Below are 12817 nucleotides of genomic sequence, written 5' to 3' on the forward strand. Positions count from 1 at the left end.
ATCATCTTGAGAATATGACAGTTCTGTCCGATCATAATTTGCTTTTGAGAAGTATTAAAAGCCCTTGAATAATAGTATATTTTTTCTTAAATTATTTTGCAAAGGCTGAGCATAATTTTTTTCATTTATATTTCATAATTACCTAAGTAGAGGCACTTGCATCTTTAATGATAATAACTTTCAAATCAGTTTATTGACGCCTGAACATGCACAGCACTAAGATGCCAATAAGTCACGTTGGCAACGGGTCTTTTCCAAGCTGCAAAGTGTCTTTTTTCTACACATTGGTACGTGCAAATCCCAGAAAGGCAAAACCGGTTTTTGAAGGTCTTTGTGATTAATTCGCTGTTGTGTGCGCACCCGGCCATCCTGTGCCTGTGTTACTCTCTAGACTTGGGACCAAAATTTGTCCTCAAACTAAAGTAATTAGAATCTTTCCACTTGAGAAAAATCAAAGGGCGAAAGGAAAGGCAAACGGTTAGGGGGACAAAATCCACTAACTAATTAGTTAAATTTATACAAAATGCACCTAAACATCAACAGGTCTGAAATCCGGTGGGCGCCTCTGAAAACAGGGTAGAATTTATTAAAATATCCTCCATCGTTAGCATAGAATTCAGAAAAGCACAGACGATCAGGGGAGCCCGAAGGGTGCTTTCCTCCTGGGGCACCTCAAAGTGACCGTTTCTGAACTCTGCTTTCTAGCATTTCATCAAATTTGGGGATCCAACAAACACAAGTTGCAAGTCCCGGGGCGAGAGGAGGCGGTGGCCTGCACGGTGGATCGCATGCTCCAGCCAATCACAGGCCAGCGCCGCCTTATATAAGTCCCGGGCCTGAGCTCGGCAGCTATTGCAGAACTTGCAACTTTGCAACTTGAGTCACTCTCTTTCCAGTGCTCTTTTCTTCCTGCTTTGTTGCCATGTCGGAGACGGCACCAGCTGAGACCGCGGCCCCGGCCCCGGTGGAAAAGTCTCCCGCCAAGAAGAAGGCGACGAAGAAGGCGGCGGGTGGCGCTGCCAAGCGCAAGGCCTCTGGGCCCCCCGTGTCCGAGCTGATCACCAAGGCGGTGGCCGCTTCCAAGGAGCGCAATGGGCTGAGCCTGGCTGCGCTCAAGAAGGCGCTGGCGGCCGCCGGCTACGACGTGGAGAAGAACAACAGCCGCATCAAGCTGGGGCTCAAGAGCCTGGTGAGCAAGGGCACCCTGGTGCAGACCAAGGGCACCGGCGCCTCGGGCTCCTTCAAGCTCAACAAAAAGGCTGCCTCCGGGGAGGCCAAGCCCAAAGCCAAGAAGGCTGGCGCCTCCAAGGCCAAGAAGCCCGCCGGGGCCACCCCCAAGAAGCCCAAGAAGGCCGCGGCAGCCAAGAAATCAGTGAAGAAGACCCCCAAGAAGGCCAAGAAGCCCGCGGCCGCCGGCGTCAAGAAGGTGGCCAAGAGCCCCAAGAAGGTCAAGGCGGCAGCCAAACCCAAGAAGGCGGCCAAGAGCCCCGCCAAGCCCAAGGCGGTGAAGCCCAAGGCGGCCAAGCCCAAAGCTGCCAAACCCAAGGCAGCCAAACCCAAGGCGACCAAGGCCAAGAAGACCGCGGCGAAAAAGAAGTAGGAAGTTTGCTTTTTGCAAAAAAAGCGATACAACCCCAAAGGCTCTTTTCAGAGCCACCCAGAGATCTCTGAAAATAGCTGGGCACTAACCATCACAGGTTTTGTCTATTTTGTTTCCGCTTAGCCTTTCTGTATAATAAAGAGTGACTTTAAAACATTTAAGATTGAGCTGGCAAGTCTCCTGGCTGTCTATATAGCCAGCCCTTCTATTCAAAATTCCCGCCGTTTACAGCTCATTGGTTCTTTCCTTTTACTTCTCATACATCAGAGCTGTGCGCCACAGTAACTTGCTGGCAGGAAAGGCGCCAAATATAATTGACTGTACAGGCAATAAAGCCTTTTAGGCTTCACATGAGGCATAGATTTTGAATAGCCTTTTGGAAAACGGAACTTTTCTTGTCTCGGTGTCAAAACTGGGGAACGTGGGCAATGGGATGTTCACGGAGGGACACAGACTGCTGCGCACCCTTGCAGTCACGTTATCTAGCTCAGCCCACAATATGTATGGAGGTAACTTGGGTTTGGTTGGAATTTATAAACTTCTAAAGATAACCTTAATTGTTTTTGTTTTTTGGGTGACACCCTGTGGCATTTAAGGGGTACTTCTGGCTATGCGCTCAGAAACAGGCTCGAGGGATCATATGGATGCTGTCTCTAAAGATATTTTATATGGGACATACTTTACTGGGGGAAACTCCACTCTTATCTAAACATTATTGCTAGAAAATGCCAAAAGTAATACAGCTCCTTTAAAAAGAAATCGTGCATTTTAGCGCCAATGCGGTGTGGTAAGGAAAATAAAGTTAAAAATAAAATAAAAAGGGGTCGGTGAAGGGGCCGGAGAGATAGCATGAGGTAAGGCGTGCCAGGAGTATCCCCTGACCACTGCCCGGTGTGACCCAAAAACCACACACAAAAGGGGGGCGGTGAGATGGCGCTAGAGGTAAGGTGTTAGCCTTGCAAGCGCTAGCCAAAGGACCTCGGTTCGATCCCCTGGCATCCCATATGGTCCCCCCAAGCCAGGGGCGATTTCTGAGCGCTTAGTCAAGAGTAACCCCTGAGCATCGAACGGGTGTGCCCCCCCCAAAACAAAAGATATTAAAGTTTTGGAGCTAAGATAGCATATAGGTAGCACGTTTGCCTTGCATGCATAAGGACGTTTCGAATCTCAGCATCCCAAATGGTCCCCCGAGTCTGCCAGGAGTAGCCCAAAAAACAAGAGAAAAAAATAAAAATTGAAAGTCAATTGAATTAGGGTTAAGGGACACTTGTTTGTAAACTTTAAACTCCTAACATTGGGTTTAACGTTCTCCTCAGTGTTCAGATCTCTTGCAGAAATTGTGGGTGGCTCTGAAAAGAGCCTTTGGGTTTGGAGCCTTGGAAGCAGAGCGCCCCTAGGCCGGCTTATTTGCCCTTGGCCTTGTGGTGGCTCTCGGTCTTCTTGGGCAGCAGCACGGCCTGGATGTTGGGCAGCACGCCGCCCTGCGCGATGGTCACGCGGCCCAGCAGCTTGTTGAGCTCCTCGTCGTTGCGGATGGCCAGCTGCAGGTGGCGCGGGATGATGCGCGTCTTCTTGTTGTCGCGCGCCGCGTTGCCCGCCAGCTCCAGGATCTCGGCCGTCAGGTACTCGAGCACGGCCGCCAGGTACACCGGGGCGCCGGCGCCGACGCGCTCCGAGTAGTTGCCCTTGCGGAGCAGCCGGTGCACGCGGCCCACGGGGAACTGCAGCCCGGCCCGGGAAGAGCGGGTCTTGGCCTTGGCGCGGGCCTTGCCTCCCTGCTTGCCGCGTCCAGACATGTCGATATGCAGAAGACCAGGATTTAGTCTGAATTGGTCCAGCTAGAGCCGCTGTCCTTATAGTCGTCACTGAGCGCGAAAATGGAATTGTCCAATTGGCTTAAACATATTTCCCTTCATCCAATAAAGCTAAGAGTTCGAAATAGTCTTAGGCTGATTGGATGCCCTGTAGTGACATAATCATCGGAGACCGTCTGCACCAATTAGACGCAAGATTTGGGGCTACAATGTGCATCAAGGTCTGTGTAGCAAGGGGTCGCCTAGGCGCAACAATGTTTTTTACTTTTTTGGATGCGTTAGGTTATCGCTGGACACAAAGTTCCGAAACAGAAGTAAGTGAAAGTAGAGAAAGTTTATTATTAAACTGCTGAGGACCCTCTGGCCAGTGTCTCTCTGAGTCTCCGGGTTTCCTTCACGCAAACTTTAAATGATTTCCTTATATAGGCTGGAGAGACAAGCCCACATTCCTTCTTGATCTGAAGCAAAGTTGATGTGCAGAAGCAAAACGTGGCAGTTAGAAAATCCCGGCAAGCTTGTGACATGCATCTTGTTTTATTTTATTTTGGGGTCTAGTTTCTACAACCCATTCAGGAATATTCCCGTTCAATGCAAGTTGTTACTTTTGCAGAACTGTGCTGTCTCATCTGATGCCTTTCATCTTGCATAAGCCTGAGATGTCTGCTCCCTCTCCAAAACAGGACTCATTTTGTTCTAGAATGACCCTCAATGACTGAAATGACCATTTTCCTATAAAATAAAAAAAAAAAATTCACCCTTCGAAAGTGTATCATTTTCCTGGGGGCTCATAAACACAAGATTATAAAAATAAGTACCTGTGACAAGCATTCAGATATTGGCCCATGTGAGCTCTGATCAATTCTAATATTTCTGCTACGTCTTTAATCTGGGCTGGTTTTAGTTTTCATTCTCTGCACCAAGAGAGCATAAAACCACATTTCCTCTCATGGAGGCTAATTCATGTAACCAGGTAATAATAAAATGGTCATCAGTTTGATATTCCCAGTGTATTATTTTTTGCATGCAGTGGAACTGTTTAAGTTATTTACTTCTTTGGCCTGGAGCTGTATCTGGCAGAAAACTCCACGACTGTGATCAGAGGATTCTCCCAATAAGGCCTATAGGAGCACACAGGGCTGGGGCGCAGACCTTGCAGCATCCAAAGCCTACACCAGACTCCAGTGAACAGACGGGTGTTGAAACATTGTGTAAGGAAACTCCACTGTTAACAACTTTTAACTCTGTATCTCACAGTGATTTAATCTAAAAATCTTTTTTGTTTGTTTCCAATTCCTGTCAAACATTTAGTTATCTTTTCCACTTGAAAAAAAAAATGCAACATCAAACTGGACACCATGTTTCACTACCTCAGTATTCACAATTACAATTACGGTTACAAGTCAGCATACAGCATCAACAATGCTGCTCAGAGCCAGTTTATACTGAAATTAAGTTCTTTACACCAAGTAGATGGTTATCCACGACCACTGACTAATGTACATAGTAACTAAGACTTCTAGATTTGGGTGAGAAACAAATGCTGCTCCAATCTATCTGCTCTGCTACTGTTCCTCATTCATGCTTAGAAATCTTTTGCTGTTAACTCGCTTTTATTATTGAAGGCAGGGAGTCCTCTTCTTTCATTAAGCATACCGGATTAAGTAAACCCTGAGAACAGTATGGATGGTAAGTGCTGGACTTATCTCTCCACTATGCCTATTATATACTGAAAAGTTGTTGAAAAGATCTCTTGTTGTCTACATAAATACTAAGGTTTAAGAAAACTAAATCAGGGCTGGAGAGGTAGCATGGAGGTAAGGCGTTTGCCTTGCATGCAGAAGGACGTTCGTTTGAACCCCGGCATTCCAGATGGTCCCCCGTGCCCACCAGGAGCAATTTTTGAGAGTAGAGTCATGAGTGAACTCTGAGCACTGCTACATCAACTTTTTTGTTTGTTTGTTTGTTTTTTGGGTCACACCCGGCAGAGCTCAGGGGTTACTTCTGGCTCTATGCTCAGAAAATCACTCCTGGCTCCGGGGACCATATGGGATGCCGGGATTCGAAGTACCATCCTTCTGCATGCAAGGCAAATGTCTTACCTCCATGCTAGCTCTCTGGCCCCTTTTTTAAAAAATCTTGATTTTAGTATTTCTGTTGACATAGAAGTCCAAGATCCATGCTATCTCTTCAGCCCCTAAATCAACTTTCTTAAAATAAACTTCGCTGGAAACTATTACCTACATTTACTGCATATTAGCCATGAGGATTATCAAGGTGAACATACAGATTTCCAAGTTAACTCAGAATTAAAATCGAAACGTAGGCCTAGAGATCAGATGTGGAGCCGATTAGGCACCTGTCCTGCAAATAGCCAATCCAGGTTTGATTCCTGACAACTAACTTGGTACCCGGAACACAGCTAGATTAAGTTCAAAACAAAGTAGAAATTCTAACCTAAACACATTCAAATTTCAACTTGAAAAATGTGAGGGGCCAGTCATAAAAATAGTGTGAATGGCTGCAGGGAAAGCATGCTTTGCATTTGGGAACTGGAGTTTGATCCCTGACTGACCAAATCCTGATTCTGGAGACTGACCTGCAACAACAAGGTGGAAGTAAACTGAGCACAATCTGGTATGGTCCTGAAAACTCAAAACAAAACAAAACAAAACAAAACAAGAGAAAGCAGAACTCACTGTTTAAAACCAGATTAAAACTATGTAGTAGCAAAACAGAAGGGACCCTTCCTTAAGCATTTCAAGTTCTGTGATAATTATTTTTTTGTTTTTGTTTTTGGGTCACACACGCAAAGCTCAGGGATTCCTCCTGGCTCTACACTCAGAAATCGCTCTTGGCAGGCTCAGAGGACCATATGGGATGCCGGGTTTGAACCACCGTCCTTCTGCATGTAAGGTAAAATGCCCTACCTCCATGTTATCTCTCTGGGTTCCTCTGTGATGATTTTTTTTTTTTTTTGGTTTTGGGGCCACACCCGGTGATGCTCAGGGGTTACTCCTGGCTGTCTGCTCAGAAATAGCTCCTGGCAGGCACGGGGGACCATATAGGACACCGGGATTTGAACCAACAACCTTAGGTCCTGGATTGGCTGCTTGCAAGGCAAACACCGCTGTGCTATCTCTCGGGGCCCCTCTGTGATAATTTTTAAGTGTGATAAAATGTATTGTGATGAAAATTGTTTTGAGTTTCAAGTTTAATCAGAAAATTTATAATTAGCTATACTAACTATCCAAATATAGCTTTAAAATGGAAAACCCCATCACTAATAAACAGAAATTGAAATGTGGATTACATTGTAAAATATTAAAGGATTCTAGTATAGGAAATATGGATTAAGAATTTTATCTTGGGGCTGGAGAGATAGCATGGAGGTAAGGTGTTTGCCTTTCATGCAGGAGGTCATCTGTTGAATCCCAGCATCCCATATGATCCCCCGTGCCTGCCTGGAGCAATTTCTGAGCCTGGAGCCAGGAATTACCCCTGAGCACTGCCGGGTGTGACCCAAAAACCACCAAAAAAAAAAAAAAAAAAAAGAATTTTATCTAGGCAAAGATAGCATTTGCTCATCTTTAAAGTTGCTTGACCACTTAATGATTATTTGCTCTGCGATAGGTTAAACTCAAGCCTAATAATATCCCTGGTAGACTAAAGCATAGAAGTCTAAGATCCATCTTTACTGCAACAGCAGCTAAAATATGGGGCAACTTTTGTTTGTTTCTCCTTTCCTGTTACTCTTGGTTTTGTCAGTTTGCTGGTCAGTGGTGGTTTTGGGCCTGCTGACCCTGCCCAATTGAAGAGGCTGTCTGCTGTAGTGTTTCTGCTTAACACTGTCCAATCAAAACTGTAGTCATATTGGTGGTTTAAGGACCTGAAAAGAATGCGAAATAAATAGCTGTCTCAAATCCATGTAATCCGGGGCCTCCTCAAAGTGCAGTCCTCAATAACAGTTTAAGTACACAGCAAATTCTGCAGGAAATTCCTTACATAAAACTTCAACAGGAATGGACATTTTCTTTTCACTAATCTTTTCATATTTTTGTTTCTTGGTTGCAGCCTTTAGTCCTTGTCATGGCAAACTGGTTCTATTAAAATGCATCAAAACATATCCAATGATTCCGTGTTATCTCGGTGACTTTGTTCAATACCAAGATGTATATTACTGCTAGGATATTGGGCAGTGCCAGTTAGATTTTTATCTTCTCTGTAGGGTATGTGTTGCCTTGTCCTGTTGTCTTTGTACTTTTTGGCCAAACCAAAATCAATAAAGAATAACTTATTACAGAGATGCCCAATACCCATTAGGAAGTTATCTGGCTTTATATCTCTGTTTAAAATATGTATGCACATATTAAATTCTACTGATCATCTGGTCAGCTAACACACGTACAGTTTTCATTGTGAACTTTCTTGAACAGAAATTGGAGAGGTCTTCAAGGCTGGGTTCAAAATGATCTATGCCTAGCATATTGTCATCTTTCCCCGACTATATTACCATCTGTGGGGGATGCCAACAACGCCTTGAAGGATCTCATAGAGTTTGCTCTTGTACAGAGACTTAGGATGCTTGACTTTCTGGGATTCTAGCTTCACGACCACTGTCTGTAGGGGAGAGAGGGATGGAGGTTACCAGCATCCCTAAGGATTCATTGTCACGGGCCCGGAGAGATAGCACAGCGGCATTTGCCTTGCAAGCAGCCGATCCAGGACCAAAGGTGGTTGGTTCGAATCCCGGTGTCCCATATGGTTCCCCCGTGCCGGCCAGGAGCTGTTTCTGAGCAGACAGCCAGGAGTAACCCCTGAGCACCGCCGGGTGTGGCCCAAAACCAAAAAAAAAAAAAAAAAAAAATTAAAAGAATTCATTGTCACCTCAACGTGGATGATGTGGATGGCCAGATGAATGTCCCCTAGGAAGTCAGACCCCATATTCCGTAGCAGTTTATATTTCCCTCCAACAATGAATTCAGCTTTGGAGCTGCTGCTGCTGCTGCTGCTGCTCACCATTCTGAGATAGGAGGATGGAGGCTGGGGCCAAGCATGACACGCTGGAGGGTCGACCAAGGTCTTTAGGCTAGTCCACTGCTGACAGCTCTACCCAAAGGGACCCTGTTACTCTGCCAATGCTGCCACCTTGCTCCTCCAACTTCAGCCAATGCAAAATACCCCCTGTCCTCAGGTATGCTAAACAAACAAACAAACCAGAAGAACAACAACAAAAGAATTTTTTTTCAGAAGAACATTTTTTTTTTTTTTTTGGTTTTTGAGTCACACCCGGCGGTGCTCAGGGGTTACTCCTGGCTGTCTGCTCAGAAATAGCTCCTGGCAGGCACGGGGGACCATATGGGACACCGGGATTCGAACCAACCACCTTTGGTCCTGGATCGGCTGCTTGCAAGGCAAACGCCGCTGTGCTATCTCTCCGGGCCCTCAGAAGAACATTTTAATGTAATAATGTATAGTCCATTGAATGAATCATCTTCTTGTGCCCTATTTACTCATCCAAATTTCTGATAGAACTTTAAAAACATTATATCTGGAGCCAAAGAGATTGCACAGTGGGTACGGTGTTTGTTTGCCTTGCACACAGATGACCAGGATTCAATCTCTGGCATCCCATAAGGTTCCTCCCCTGAATCTGAGAAAGTCAAGAGTAACCCCTGAGCACAGGGGTGGCCCCCAAAAGGCTCTGGAAAAAAATCTTCTCATCAGCTCCCATCTAGAGTTTTTGACTTAACTGATGAGAAAAGGAGTTTGTCTCTCTTGTAATATGAAACTCTCCAGCTGGGCAGTTGAGGGGTTTGGTTTTGTGATAAATGTTGGCCTCAGCTATTAAACTGGCTCCCAATGACCTCACCTGCTGAGATCTGTGCACTGGCCCTGCCCTCATCATGCCAGTGTTGGGAGATAGCAGGAACTGGTGTGCTAGGCCAGGTTTAGGTAAGAAACTCCCATGAAGATGTGTTCCTTGCTCTACTGGCAACTTGCCCCATGTAGGAACATGCCCAGCAGGCAGGTGCTGAGGCCTCCAGCCAAAATGACAGCCTTTGCTTGCTTCTGAAAAGCTCCTGCTTCAAATAAACTTTTATGACCCCAGTCCTTTGCCTCAGGCTTCATAAGATGCTGAACCCACAATATCATCTGGGCTTCTTTCAACTTCCTAACCTCTGTGATGTTATGAAAGATTGCTCTTAAGATGCTAAATTTTGAAATGAGTTTTCTACAACATGGCATTGATCCATAGAACTCTGACCAGTTCTCTGACTTTCCCATGAAGGGGGGAATAATAGGAGTCCTGAATTGCTGTTGATGAAGTAGGTTCTATAATAGACAGTGTCCATTTCCTTCCTTATTTTTCTAATCCAGTGACATAAGGGCTTGAGATATCTTTGGATTTTGACCTATAAATAAAGAAGATTGGCAATGGCTTGTTAGGTTAATGTATTGGCTTGTATTAGCTAATGTATTAGTTAATGTATTAGCTTGTAGTACATAGTGACTGTATAGCAAGGTGATGACCTAAGAGAAAGTGCTTTTAGGATCTGGAGTCAACCAGAGCATGATTTGGGAGGCTGGAAATGGCCTACTCCAAGCTCTTCTTCCTCTGCCTTCATGGCTCCCTCTATATATGTTTCTGTTCAGATTTCCCTGCATTTTCATTTTCTTATTTAGAGAAATGAAGTGGGGTGGATGTCAGTTCAAACACTAGTGCTCAGGGACTATTCCTGGCTGTGTGCTCAATTTAATGTGATCCCAGAAATGCAAACATTTTGCCAACTGTTGAAATTCTCTCTCTCCTCATCCTCATTCTGTCCTTGATTATCTCATTTTGCAACCCCTCTTATTTTTTGCAGGGGACACACCCATTAACACTCAGGGGTTACTCCTGCTCTTTATTCAGAAGTTACTCCTGGCAGGCCCAGGAGAACATATGGGATGCCTAAGATTGAGCCCAGATTGGCTGCGTGCAAGGCAAAAGGCAAATGCCCAACCCGCTGTGCTATCATTTTGGGGATTCATCTCATAAGTCAGGCTTATTTTAAGTATTTGTCTTTTATGTAATTTAAGACAATTTGTCTTGTGTTGGTAGTTTACAGAGACAAATGGTCAGAAGTCTACTATATTGATTGTAAGATGATATCATCTAAAAATAATTTTATGAGGGGGCCAGACAGATAGCACAGTTTCAGATTGCCTTGCATGTGGTGCATTAGAACTCGGTCCCTAGTATCCCATAGGATCTTCTAGACCTGCTGGGTGTAGCTTCTACGAGGAGACCGCTGAGCGTCTCAGGAGTGTCCCAAAAGGCAACAGAACTAAACATAAATGAAACAGAAATCATTTCTTCCATCTTCTCCAAGGCAAAATCTGTTCTGCTTTTTTGTTCCCTGTCTTTGAGAACAGAGAGGAGAAATGCTTCTTAGGAACCAGAGCCAAAGAACACGTAAGGCACTTACACATGGTCCCCAGAACCCTACCAGGGGTGATTCTGAGCACAGAGGCCCTAAACACTGCCAGCTATGGCCCAAAAATAAGCTATAAAAAATGGGGCATCTTATAGTCAGATATAGTTCAAAGGGCTGAGCATATGATTTGAATGCCTGAGCTCCAGCAGTCCTTAGAGAGCCTAGAGTAGCCCCAAATACTTGTTATGTTAAAGTCCATAGAACTCCTCGATTTTAGCACTATCAGAAACATAAAGTGTAATAAGTAAATAAATATGACTTTGTCTTTTTTTTTTGGCTTTTTGGGCCACATTGGTGATGCTCAGGGAATACTCTTGACTCTGCTCAGAAATTGCTCTTGGCAGGCTCAGGGGACCATATGGAGTGCCAGGAATCAAACCCAAGTCCATCCTGGGTTGGCCGCGTGCAAGGCAAACACCCTACCACTGCGCTATCTCTCCAGCCCCAGCTTCATTGCTTTATAAGTAAAGATGTTGCTATAGGAAATGTGCTAGTCCCATAAGAGCAAATAAGTACCCCATGTTGAAACAGGGGACTCTCAAGAAATGCAAAAAATTGAGCTTAATAATAACCAAAGATTGGGGCCGGCTTGGTGGCGCTAGAGCTAAGGTGTCTGTCTGCCTTGCCAGTGCTAGCCTAGGATGGACCACGGTTTGATCCCCCGTGTCCCACATGGTCCCCCAAGCCAGGAGCGACTTCTGAGTGCATAGCCAGGAGTAACCCTTGAGCTTCACCGGGTGTGGCCCAAAAACCAAAAAAAAAAAAAAAAAAAAAAAAAAAATTAAATAAATAACCAAAGATTACAGAACCTATTATTATTATTATTATTATTATTATTATTATTATTATACAGGAAAGGCCACTTCATGACCCTGTTTAGAAACTGGTCCAGTATTAGGCAGACAAGCTTGAACTCTTAACTGTCCTCAAAACTATCTGTGAAATAGGTCTGGGATGGTAGAGGCCTTGGAGTTAGAGATAGCACAGTGGGGAAGGCACTTGTCTTGCATACAATCAACCTGGGTTCAAACCAGGTCACCAGTAGTGATTCCTGAGAGTAGAGGAGTACAGATCTCCTGAACACTGATGAGTATAGCCCCCCCCCCCCCAATGTTAAGAGCTTAACATTCCCATATGAACCAGACTAAGCATGGGAGCACTTAACAGAGGGCACTGCACGTGGGCAAAGAACATGGGAAAAACAGCTCAAATGGAACCACATAGGAACATTCCAATGACATATCTCAGACTTCTGATTCTCACAGACCCATTCAGTCTTCAAATGCACAAGTGTGGGTTTCCAGAGTTTCTAACTAGTGATATTTACTTGCTAGAAATTTTAGCTGGGAAAATATTCATTTGAAAATTATAATAGGGGGTCCGAGCATTAGCACAGCAGGTAGAGTTTGCCATGTACACAGCCAACATTAGTTTGATCGCTGGCATCTCATGTTTCCCCATGCATACTTAACAGAAATGATTTCTGAACTCATAGTCAGGAGTAACACCTAAGCACTGCTAGGTGTGGCCCAAAGCCAAGCAAATCTATATATATTTGTGTGTATATATGTACATAATGTAAATTATGTATGATATAAATCATATATAATAAAAACACATTGTATATGTTAGAGAGCAAATGGCTTCGTGACCAAGGAAATACCAGGAGCCCACAGAACTCAGGCAAGCGACTTTATTTCTGATGCGCCAGGGCTGTCTCCTAGCAATCGACAATCGACCAAACTTTCAAGCAGCTTATTTACTCTTCAAATCATTCCATTCCATTTCTTGTCAGTTACACAATACTACAAAAGGTGATATTTCAAACATTCCACAGGTCAGCATAAATTTTAGTTCACACCATACAGTCCCCTTCCCTGGTGCCGCTTTATCTCAGCTTACATTCCGGTGGTCTGTTTGCTTTT

The 12817-nt window shown here is 44.6% G+C and overlaps 2 protein-coding genes and 1 pseudogene across 2 annotated transcripts in view; 1 reads left to right on the forward strand and 2 right to left on the reverse strand.

The window, feature by feature from the left end:
- The window catches only part of LOC125996117 (histone H2A type 1-B), a 949462-nt gene extending 946066 nt beyond the window's left edge, over positions 1-3396 (reverse strand). The window contains exon 1 of the mRNA XM_049765069.1: positions 2989-3396. Within this exon, the coding sequence (XP_049621026.1) occupies positions 3004-3396 (393 nt within the window). The 3' untranslated portion in view covers positions 2989-3003. The remainder of the gene's footprint in view (positions 1-2988) is intronic.
- On the forward strand, positions 923-1600 carry H1-5 (H1.5 linker histone, cluster member). The gene has a single exon (XM_049765048.1). The coding sequence runs from the start codon at positions 923-925 to the stop codon at positions 1598-1600; it is 678 nt and encodes a 225-aa protein (XP_049621005.1).
- Positions 3397-7092: 3696 nt separating the features above from the next.
- LOC125995868 (casein kinase I-like) lies at positions 7093-8433 on the reverse strand (annotated as a pseudogene).
- Positions 8434-12817: the final 4384 nt, after the last annotated feature.

This window comes from Suncus etruscus, chromosome 18 (genome assembly GCF_024139225.1).
Source record: "Suncus etruscus isolate mSunEtr1 chromosome 18, mSunEtr1.pri.cur, whole genome shotgun sequence".
Lineage (NCBI taxonomy): Eukaryota > Metazoa > Chordata > Mammalia > Eulipotyphla > Soricidae > Suncus > Suncus etruscus.

Coding starts and splice junctions, on each gene's coding strand:
- H1-5 (XM_049765048.1), top strand. CDS start 923: ATGTCGGAGACGGCACCAGCTGAGACCGCGGCCCCGGCCCCGGTGGAA.